At 49.9% G+C, this 11,571-nt stretch overlaps 1 protein-coding gene across 3 annotated transcripts in view; it reads right to left on the reverse strand.

Annotated features, from left to right (window-relative positions):
- JAKMIP1 (janus kinase and microtubule interacting protein 1) overlaps positions 1 to 11,571 on the reverse strand; it is a 73,583-nt gene that overhangs the window by 53,921 nt on the left and 8,091 nt on the right. For all 3 annotated transcript variants that reach the window (XM_006877307.1, XM_006877309.1, XM_006877308.1), the window contains exons 5-7: positions 11,235 to 11,381; positions 8,346 to 8,486; positions 6,242 to 6,301 (exon numbers count right to left, since the gene is read on the reverse strand). In XM_006877307.1, the coding sequence (XP_006877369.1) occupies positions 6,242 to 6,301; positions 8,346 to 8,486; positions 11,235 to 11,381 (348 nt within the window). The remainder of the gene's footprint in view (positions 1 to 6,241; positions 6,302 to 8,345; positions 8,487 to 11,234; positions 11,382 to 11,571) is intronic.

The raw sequence follows: 11,571 nt of genomic DNA on the forward strand, positions 1-11,571 counted from the left end.
CAGCCCCTGTCTGCTCCCCAGAGTCCACCACACAGGAGACCACTGGGCAGCCCCTGTCTGCTCCCCAGAGTCCACCACACAGGAGACCACTGGGCTGCCCCTGTCTGCTCCCCTCAGGGTTCTAACAGGGAGGAACATGGGGACCGATCAGGCTCTGTGGGCTCCATAGTCCCTGGTGGTGCAATTGATTCATGCTCCACTACTAACCAAGTACTGGCAATTCTAGTCCCCCAGAAGTGCAGTGGAAGAAAGTCCTGGTAATAGACTTTCCAGAAGCCCTACACATTTCAAGGTCAGAAGGAGTCCAAGTGAGCCCCACAGTAACAGGCTTTTTCTCCCTGGAGTCAGAGACAGACACATACTCAACTCTCCCTGCAGACAAGGAGCCCAGCTGAGTCCAGAAGCTAAAACCCTCAAAGCAGAGGTGCTGATTTCACAACATCCATTGGCACCAACAGCACGAGAACCCCTCAGTGATCGTGGCTCACCCCACCTTGTCCCGTGCCTGTGGTAGCCGGCCAAGCCAGCTGTGGTGCCCCAGCTCCAGCATACTGCCAAGGCCCCCGGGGACCACCTGGTGCCAATGACCGAAGCCCAGTTACGCAGCTGACCCATCCTTTGAGGCCCTTTGGGACTGCTTGTTAAGTCCTCATTACTGTGCTTTAATAAGGACATTAACTCCAACTTGTTTACAGTCAAGCCCGCAGCCTTGTAAACAAGCTAACCTGGGGTTAGCACAGCCCTGGAGACGGGGCGGCAAAGCATCAGACCACAGGGAGAGGAAAGATGACTACCGGGGGCCTGGGCTGGTGTTAACAAATCTGCGGCAGCAGCGAGGCGGGGCCATGTGGATACAAAGTATCTGCCCAAACCCCAGAGTTTCCGTGACAACCAGTCCTCATTCGCTTCTTTCCTATCAGGGTTAGTTGTTGTTTAAGAGTCTAAGACCCTGTATAGGGCTTCCGAGGAGCAGCTGGTGAGCTTAAACTGCGGACCTTGCAGTTCATACTGACTTTACAGTCCAGCGCATTAGCCACAGCACCACCAGGCCTCTGGGTGAGAGACACAGGAAGCTAAAATGTACTACAAATATTTATGCCCTTATTAATAAAAATGAAATAGGAAAAGAAATTTCACATAGGACAACACAGCATCAAAGAGGCCTGGTAGTACTGTGGGCTAAGCACTGAACTGCTCACTACTAGGTCGGCAGTTCAAACTCATGAGCCGCTCCTTGGGAGAAACATGCAGCTAGCTGTCTCCCCCAAGAAAGGTTTACAGCCTGGGAAACCACAGGCATCAGTTTTACCCTGTCCCTATAGGGTCACTGGGGTCCTAGTGTGTGCTGTAGGATAGGCACTGGACTGCTAACCACAAGGTTGCTGGTTCAAAGGCACCAGTTGCTCCTTGGAAACCTACCCAGGGTCGCTGTGAGTTGGCACTGACTAGACAGCACGTCACAACAATAACAACAGGGTTACTATCAGTGGGAATCTCCTGGAGACCAATGGGTTGGCTTTGGTAGACCATGTACTTTAGTTAGTAACAATGGATCGATTGGGTTCATCCAGTGCAGGGCTGGGCAACCTCCAGCCCTTGAGCTGTAGGTTTTTAAGTGCTCTAGGGTTTCTGAGGAGCAGCTGGTGAGCCTGACCTTGCAGTTCAAACTGCAGTCTGCAACATTAGCCCACAGCACCACACCAACACTCCACTTGAGCTGTATGGTGGTGGTGGTGGTTATGTGCCGTGGAGTTGGAACCGACCCACAGTGACCCTGTACAGAGTTTCCAAGGCTGTAAATCTTTATGGGAGCAGAATGCCTCATTTTTCTCCCGCGGAACAGCTGGTAGTTTCTAACTGCTGACCTTGAGGTTGGCAGCCCAACTCGTAACCACTACACTACCAGAGCTCCTTTGTTGTTGTTGTTGTTGTTATGTGCCATGGAGTTAATTCCGACTCAGAGCGACCCTGTACAGGGTTTCTGAGGTTGTAAATCTTTACGGGAGCAGAAAGCCTCATCTTTCTCCCGCGGAACAGCTGGTAGTTTCGAACTGCTGACCTTAAGTTCGCAGACAGATTCGTAACCACTACGCTACCAGAGCTCCTTAGAGCTCCTTTAGGGGTGAGTTAATGAAATGCTTGACCAAATACAGCAGGCTCACTTTTAAGCTGATAATTTTGTATGTCCCACAAATGGTGCTATAAATTTTGGCAGAAAAAGTTTCCCTACTCCTGATCTGGGTTCTATGAAGAAAAACATGGCGTCAGGATTGGAGGAAGACTCATTAACAACCTGCGATATGCAGATGATACAACCTTGATCGCTGAAAGTGAAGAGGACTTGAAACATTTACTTATGAAGATCAAAGAGCACAGCCTTCAATATGGATTACATCTCAATGTCAAGAAAACAAAAATCCTCACCACTGGACCAATAAACAACATTGTTATCAATGGAGAAAAGATTGAAGTTGTCAAGGACTTCATTCTTCTTGGATCAACTATCAACACTCGCGGAAGCAGCAATCAAGAAATCAAATGACATATTGCATTAGGCAAATTTGCTGCACAAGACCTTTTTAAAGTGTTGAAGAGCAAAGATGTCAGCTTGAGGACCAAGGTGTGCCTTACCCAAACCATGGTATTTTTAGTAACCTCATACACATGCAAAAGCTGGACAATGAATAAGGAAGACCATAGAAGAATTGATGCCTTTGAGTTATGGTGTTGGAGGAGAATACTGAAAGTGCCATGGGCTGCCAAAAGAACCAACAGATCTGTGTTGGAAGAAGTACAGCCAGAGTGCTCCTTGGAGGCCAGGATGGCCAAACTTCGTCTCTCATACTTCGGACATACTGTCAGGAGGGACCAGTCTCTGGAGAAGGAGATCACGTTTGATAAGGTGAAGGGTCAGAGAAAAAGAGGAAGACCCCCAGCGAGATGGACTGACAAAGTGGCAGCATCAACGGGCTCAAGTGTGGCAACAATTGTGAGGTTGGCCCAGGGCCAGACAGTGTTTTGTTCTGTTGTGCATAGGGTTTATATGAGTCGGTACCGACTTGGTGGCCCCTAACAACAACAACTCCTGATCTATTATAACAGACAGGAACAAGATGAGGCTATATGCTCCCATAAAGGTTTACAGCCTCTGAAACCCTACGCATGGTCACTATGAGTCAGAACTGGCTCAACAACAACAACATTTGTAACAAACCCCAGGAGCGTGAACCTTTCACAGTTCGGCAAACAGCTTACAGAGCAGGGAATACAGGAACTCTAATGTTCTGCATACTTGTCCTGTAAATCTGAAAGCACATTTTAAAGGCATTGCAATGTTTATAGTGAAAACCTGAGGCTGTCTTTCAGGACCAGGCCTGCGTTTTCAAAACAAGTGTGGCAGGTTCACACTCACTAAGGAAGAATGAGAGAAGAAGGACCTAGAAGAGATGCTCTCCTCTCCTGCGTGCTAAGGGTGAGGCTTCAAACATGGCAAGGAGGAAGGAAAACACAAGGTTTCCTGACTCACACTGATTCTCAAGCCCCCCAGGCATGTTCAGAGAGAAGACATTTTCAGCATCAGTCTCCCTGACTTTCTTACCCCACACCCACTCCCATCCATTTACAGCCTACGTCTCCCTCTCTGGCTCCTGTGTAGGTACCGACCACGTTTATAAACAGCGCTTACTAAGTGGTTAAAGGCAAGCATTTCTCCTGCGTGTATGCTCTGGATATGAGACGTGCTCACTGGCAGCAGATGAAACAGAGCAGAGGACCCAGGAGACACCCCCCAACATGCAGGGTCCACGAGCCCAGTCTCTCTCAGCCCTCTCCGCTCCGGCCTGCTCACCCTCATGCTTGTAGGTCATCTCTTGGCAGCCGGAGAAGTAGAGACATACAAGGGTACAGAGGCACAGGAAGAAGGAGAAATAAAGCACAAACAGGAAATACTCCATCACCCGCCTGCGTGCACCCACAACAGCATCAGTGCTCAGACTCCGGGGTCCTCGGAGACGTCTCCACCATCCCCACGAGCATCTCTGGTCACTGTCACTGATGCCGGGCTGCTGTGGAGCCCAGAGCTCGGACGCCTGGAAGGGCCCCTTGATCAAAGGGTGCCAGCTCCAGGGAGTCCAGAAGAATCGCCTCCTGGAACAGGCTGAGCACACTGCCACTGAGGAGCTTGTGAGCCGGCTGTCCTCGGGGAATGCGGCTCTCAGTCCCCAGTCTGCGTGGGCCCAACCTGTTGTCAACACTGTCCCCTAGGCCTGGGTCCCCAGGGGCAGTAACAGCAACAGTGACTCAGTGCAAGCTGCCTCCTCCAGGCACCTCCCTCCCTGGGGTGGGGTTGACTTCTGCTGGTCCCCAACCCCAAGCTGGGCCCCCGACTCATCAGACACACTAGTTGATTTCATCAGCATTTGACCACCCACTCATATCAAATGGCTCTCCATGAATCTGACCTCAGCCAACAACCTGAGGCCAGAGCACATGCAAGATTTTACCATTAAAAGTAAAACTTGTGGACATAAATTGTTGTTAAGTACCATCCAGTCAATTCTGACCCATAGCTACCCTGTATAGGGTTTCCAGAGTGGCTGGTGAGTTTGAACCACCGAACTTTTTGGTCGAGTGCTGATCCTACAGCGCCACACCAAGATGTTAACAGCTAGTAACCATCACACAATGCTGAAACGTAAGGCAGATGTTTCCACATCACGTCTGGATACGAGGTTAAGTTCAAAGGCACCGCTACCAGGGCACCAGCTCATCATGCACACGGTTATGCCAAGATGGACTTCAGCAGCGCTTGAAGACCCGGGCAGGTGCTATCAGCTGTGCCATCATGGCATGCTAGTCCAGTTAGCTCTGATTAAGGTTTGAAACCACACTGCCCAGGAGGCAATGGGACAGGGTGAGGTGTGAGCCGGCCCGCTGAGAGGTAACACCCCAGCAGGGTGGCGCCAGCAGAAGCTATTCAGGTGCCTGGGCCACCACACGGGGGAGCCTGCAGAGAAAGAGGCCAATCAGAAGCCCGGCTCCAGCCTCCTACGGTTGCCTAGCAACCTGCTCCCAGATGCTGGGGCCACAAACATGCCTCGTGTGATGCCACACCTCATTCCTCCAGACAATTAGGTGTTATGAAAATGGCTTCTTCAGGAAAGAAGCTCACTCATTCAGGTACCAGAAAGCACCCGCTGCCTGAGGCCAGCACTGAGCACACATGGCCAGCAGGACAGGCATGGCAAACCCTCACAGAAGCTCTTGAGCAAGCCGCTAGCAATCATCGTTTATCCCATGGCTCTGCAGACTACACATTCCGAAACCAGGAGAAGAGAAAACCTGGATCTTCCTTACTCTGGTTTGGGGAACAGTCAGGGCTCAGCGATGGGTCCCCACCCGGGGGCTTTTCAGGTGTGTGTCACCACATCACATCGCCAGAGGGATTCCTGCTTCTCACACACAGGTCCCGGGCTGAAAGCTGCGCGCCTGGGCCATCAGCCACCATGCACGGTGATGCAGCTCTTCTGAGAAACACAGGAGGGCGCCTGTTTCCAGCTCAAAGCTTCCCACCTTCAGAACGCACGCCTGCCCGGAATCATTGGGGAAGCTACCCCCACTGCAGCTCCTGATTTTGATGGTGACGTTCTCGGAGAAATGGTGGCTGAATAGGGCCTGGAGAGAGCCGTCTCCGCAAGTTAAGCACCCAAATCCACCACAGTGCCTGCACTAGCTCAGGGGTCAGCTAGCCATGGCCAGTCTGCTCCGCAGACCACGTGAGGTGGTGGCCTCACGTGGAAGGCGTCTCCTAGACAACAGCATTCTGCAGACAGGCAGACTTACCGAGATTGCACAGAGCTCCATGCGTGATGCAGGTGCCTACACCCAACCCACTGGGGTGGGGCCTCAGACCACTTTCATAAAATATGTAAATATATTTAAATATAAACAATCCTGCCCCCACTACTTTCCATTTCTGACCTGCTCATCTAGGTGCGGGGGCCCTAGCAACGGCAGTGGGTCATGTGCTGTTAACCACAAGGTCAGCAGTTCAAGCCCACCAGCCATTCCACAGGAGAAAAGATGAGGCTTCCTGCTCCCGTACAGCTTTACCACCTCGGAAACCCTGTACAGAGTCACTATGAGGCGGGTAAGTCTTCACAGAACGCCAACAACCACAATACCTCAGTGTACGTGAGGCAGTGTGAACCCTCCCTCCCTGATGCTGCCCCAGAAGGCTCACCTTGGGGGGCTTCAGGCTCCTCCCACGCTGTCGCCTGGATCGAAGGAGCCGGTCTCGTTCCTGGAAGGAAACACAGCTGTCTGCTTGTCAGGCTCGTAGCCCCCAGACCCTAGGCCCACCAGACCTCAGACCCCCAGACCCTCAGCCTCCAGGCCTCTAGACCCCAGACTCTTGACCCACCAAACCCAAGACCCCAGATCCTTGGCCTCCAGACTCCTAGATCCCCAGGCCCTCTACACTACCAGATTCTAGACTCCTGACCCTCAAGCCCCCGGCCTACTGATCCCTCAGCCCTTAAACCCCTAGACCCCAAATACTCAGTTCTCCAGCCTCTAGACCCTAGGCCCCTAACACCCTGGTTCTCTGTTCCCTGCCCCAAAATCCCTAACTCCTAGACCCCATACCCCCAGGTCCCAACATCCCCAGATTCCCTAATACCCTAGACTCCCAGACCTCCAGTCCCCTGACTCCACACCCAAGGTCCCCCAGGCAGCCAACCACTAGACCCACAGACCGCCTAGGTTCCAGACTTCCTGATCCCAGACCCCCAGTCTCTTAGGTTCCCCAACCCCCAGGTCCCTAGCCCCCAGACCCTCAGTGTACTCTACAGGGCCAGGATGGTTCAGCCTGGGTGTCAGGTGGGGGGCTGTGGACGGCTTCTTCTCAGGGGGTTGTGCCATGACTCAAGCTCTTAACCAAACTCGTACTGACAGGACAGAGCACTAACACTCGCAGGTCCGGCCACCCTCAAGACTAGCTCTGGGCTGGCGGAGTGAACACAGAGGGAACAGAGGAGCTGCTCTGTAGCAGATAGCAGGAGCGTGTGGCTTTGTGTCAGGCTGAGAAAGTCCAGACAAGCCCACTGCTATCCATCCTGCTCACAGCGCCCTGCATCGGGGCTCCGGGCAGCCACTCTTCACTGCAGCAGGAAGTCTCATCATTTTCCCTGATACCCTTGCAGTTAGCAGTTCAGTGCGGAAGCCACAGATCCATCAGGGCTACTGGGTCACACAGAGTCCATGTGACTCATGGCCCTCCCAGCCAGTGAACATCCCTGCTTTCTCTGATCCTGAGTTTCCACCTTTGCTGAAGGGGCCTGAACAACCCTGCGATTCTGCCATAAGGAGGAAACAAAACTTGTGGGGCCTGGTGGCTTTTAACCCATACGTCACACCCTGAGGAAGACTTTGACTTTTCTTTCCAATCACATTTCCCTTTTCCCTTTGGGTGCCAGGAAACCTAGAGCCAAATATGGTGGTCAGCCTCAGTCCTAGGAGCCTCCCATGGGGTCTACCTGATCTGGACTAATGCGGTGGTCTTGATTTCCCTTAAGCTTTCTATTTTATCACCATTTTATTGAATGTGTTCTCAGCCTAAGTTGCATCAAGTTTTTTTGTGTATGAGGGAGATATGAAAGGAGGGAAGGGAGGGAAGAAGGGAAAGAGAGAAGACGGAGATGAAGGGAGAAGAAAAGAATTAAAGGATGGATGGAAAGATGGACGTCATGGATGAATGATGTATGTATGGATTGATGGATGACTGGATGGTGATGGATGGATGGATGGATGGGTGAATAATTGGATGGATGGATGACTGGATGATTGGATGGTGATGGATAATGTGGATAATGTGTGAATAAACGGATGGATGGATGGTTGGATAGATGGATGGATGTGTGAATAACTGGATGGATATTTGGATGGATGGATGGATGGTTGGACAGATGGATGGGTAAATGAATGCATGATGATGGATGGTTGGATGGATGGTTGGAGGCATAGATGATTGGATGGTGATGGGTGGATGAATGGGTGAATAACTGGATAGATAGATGGATGATTGGATGGTGATAGATGTTAAGATGATGATGGATGGATAGATGGATGGGTGAATGAATAGATGATGATGGATGGTTAGATAGATGGATGGATGGATAGATGATTGGATGGTGATAGATGGATGTGTGAATAATTGGATGGGGATGGTTGGATGATGACTAATAGATGAATGGGTGAATAATTGGATAGATAGTTGGATGGATAGATGGGCCTGGAGATGGCCCATTCCAGCCCCATGGCCCCATGCCCTTGGGCAGCACACGTACCACACACAGGTCATCAATGACGTGCTGTTGCTCCAACACCTGCAACCGAAGAAACTCGATCTCCTGCTCGTCCCGGGTGAGGCTGAGGTCATTCAAGGACGTGTGCCGCTTCAGTGAGGCCTGAGCAGACAGCTTCTCCTTCTGTGGAGGGCAGGACAGCCAGGTTATGCCCACTGATGGACAGGGGTGAGGTCAGAGGGAGGGATGAAGGGAGGATGGAGCCAGGACTGCTGCCAGCTGGAGCAGCAAGACTGCAGGTAGATGCTGAACCAGAGAGAAGCAGGGCACACCGGGGCACGCAGGAGCGAAGGCAGGGAGGATGACCCATGCAGCAGTGGCAACACTCCCACCTCTCACCACTATAGTACGAGCTCTCAGAAACTCAGTTTTCTCAGCTGTAAAATGGGGTAATGCATGCTGCATTGAGCAACGAACCCAAGAGTAATCTATAAACCATGAACTATCAGATGCTTTCCTGACCACAAGTACCAGTTGTTCTTATTTTAGCATGACTACTTTCACGTCCTGAGTACCCTCATCAATCCTCTGGGTCACCCCACAGTGTTGACACTCTCACTTTTATTTACATAGGAGTAAAGTGAGGTTTTACTCCACAAGAGCCAAAATAGGACCTTGAATATATGCCACCTGAATTTAGAGATCATCTCAAGAACAGATTTCACGCATTAGACACTAGAGACCAAAGACCAGAAGAGTTGTGGGATGACATCAAGAGCATCATACAGGAAGAAAGCAAAAGGTGATTAAGAAGACAAGAAAGAAGGAAAAGGTCAAAATGGACATCAGAAGAGACTCTGAAACTTGCTCTCCAGCATAGAGATGCTAAAGCAAATGGAAGAAGTGAAGAGGTACAAGAACTGAACAGAAAACTTCAAAGGTCAGCTCGAGAAGACAAAGTCAAATATTATAACAAAATGTGCACAGACCTGGAGTTAGAAAACAAAAAGGGAAGAACATGCTCAGTATTTCTCAAGCTGATGGAACTAAAGAAAAAATTCAAGCCTTGACTTGTGTTATTGAAGGATTCTCTGGGCAAATTATTGAATGATGCAGAAAGCATCAAACAAAGATGGAAGGAATACACAGAGTCACTGTACCAAAAGGAAATGGTTAATGTTCAACCATTTCAAGAGGTAGCAATGATCAAGAGTCAATGATTCTGAAGGAAGAATTCCAAGGTGCATTGAAGGCACTGGCAAATAACACGGCTCCAGGAATAGATGGAAGACAAATTAAAACCTTTCAACAAACTGATGCGGCACTGAAGGCACTCACTCATCTATGCCAAGAAATTTGGAGGACAACTACCTTGCCAATTTACTGAAAGAGATCCATATTTGTGCCCATTCCATAGAGAGGTGACCCAACAGAATGCAGAATATCACTGATATTCCATGCAAGTAAAGTTTTACTAAAAATAATACAGAAACGGCTGCAACCATACATTGACAGGGAACTTTCAGAGGTTTCAAGGCGGATTCAGAAGAGGACACAGAATGAGGGATTATCATTGCTGACATCAGATGGATCTTGGCTGAAAGCAGAGAATACCAGAAAAATGTGCTTTATTGATTACACAAAGGCTTTCGATTGTATGGATCATGACAAGCTACGGACAACATGATGAAGTATGAGTATTCCTGAACACTTAATTGTGCTCATGAGGAATCTGTACATAAATTAACAGGCAGTTGTTTGAACAGAACAAGATGACACTGAAAGGTTTAAAATCTGGAAAGGTATGCACCAGGGATGTATTCTTAAACCATACTTATACAATCTGTATCCTGGACAAGTTATCTGAGAATCTGAATTGTATGAAGAAAAACGTGGCATCAGGATTGGAGGAAGAGTCATTAACAACCTGCGATATGCAGATGATACAACCTTGCTTGCTGAAAGTGAAGAGGACTTAAAACATTTACTGATGAAAAGCCTTTGGTATGGATTACATCTCAATGTAAAGAAAACAAAAATCCTCACCACTGGACTAATAAACAACATTCTTATCAATGGAGAAAAGATTGAAGTTGTCAAGGACTTCATTCTTCTTGGATCAACTATCAACACTCATGGAAGCAGCAGTCAAGAAATCTAATGACGTATTGCATTAGGCAAATCTGCTGCACAAGACCTTTTTAAAGTGTTGAAGATCAAAGATGTCAGCTTGAGGACTAAGGTACTCCTGACCCAAGCCATGGTGTTTTCAATAACCTCATATGGATGCGAAAGCTGGACAGTGAATAAGGAAGATCGTAGAAGAATTGATGCCTTTGAGTTGTGGTGTTGGAGGACAATATTGAAAGTGCCATGGACTGCCAAAAAGAACCAATAGATCTGTTTTGGAAGAAGTGCAGCCAGAGTGCTCCTTGGAGGCCAGGATGGCTAAGCCTCGTCTCTCCTACTTCAGACATATTGTCAGGAGGGACCAATCGCTGGAGAAGGATATGATGTTTGGTTAAGGTGGAGGGTCAGAGAAAAAGAGGAAGACCCCCAACGAGATTGATTGGCAGGTGGCAGCATCGACGGACTCAAGCGTGGTAACAATAGTGAGGTTGGCCCAGGATCGGGCAGTGTTTCGTTCTGCTGTGCATGGGGTCGCTATGGGTCAGTATCAACTCGATGACACTTAACAACAACAACAACAACAGTGAGGCTCGGGGATGTTGAGAGGCATGTCTGCATTCCAGGAGCAGGGGACGCAGACCCACCAGCAACTTCTCCCCTAGCTGGAGCAGGGCGGGGAGGGGAGAAGGCGGGACTTCCGGAGGAAGTGGTAGAAGAGAGCCGGAGAAAGCGAAGCACGTCGAGGACACTCCGCACATTCCCACAGCCTCCCCTAGACGTCCTGTGGGCCGTGGGCCTCACCATGTCCACGTTCTCCCGTGTGAGAGTCTTGATCTTTTCCTCCATCCGCTGGATGCTGAGCAGAAGGTCCTCATTCTTCTTATTCATCCGCTTGTTCTTCTCCACCAGCGGCTTCAGCTGTACCTCTGTCTCGCGGTTTCGCTTCAGCTGCAGTGGAAACACAGGCCCCAGCGGGCACTCAGCCTGCCCTCTAGGACATTCGTAAGAAGAGAAGAGTCGGCACAAACCCAGCTTCCATCTGTGGTACCTCAGAAGACAGACCTGGAGAGCTGCTTCTGACACGTCAGCCACTGAACACCACGGGAGCACAGCTCTCCTCAGATACCCACTGAGCCGT

Source organism: Chrysochloris asiatica, unplaced genomic scaffold (genome assembly GCF_000296735.1).
Source record: "Chrysochloris asiatica unplaced genomic scaffold, ChrAsi1.0 scaffold00472, whole genome shotgun sequence".
Taxonomy (NCBI): domain Eukaryota; kingdom Metazoa; phylum Chordata; class Mammalia; order Afrosoricida; family Chrysochloridae; genus Chrysochloris; species Chrysochloris asiatica.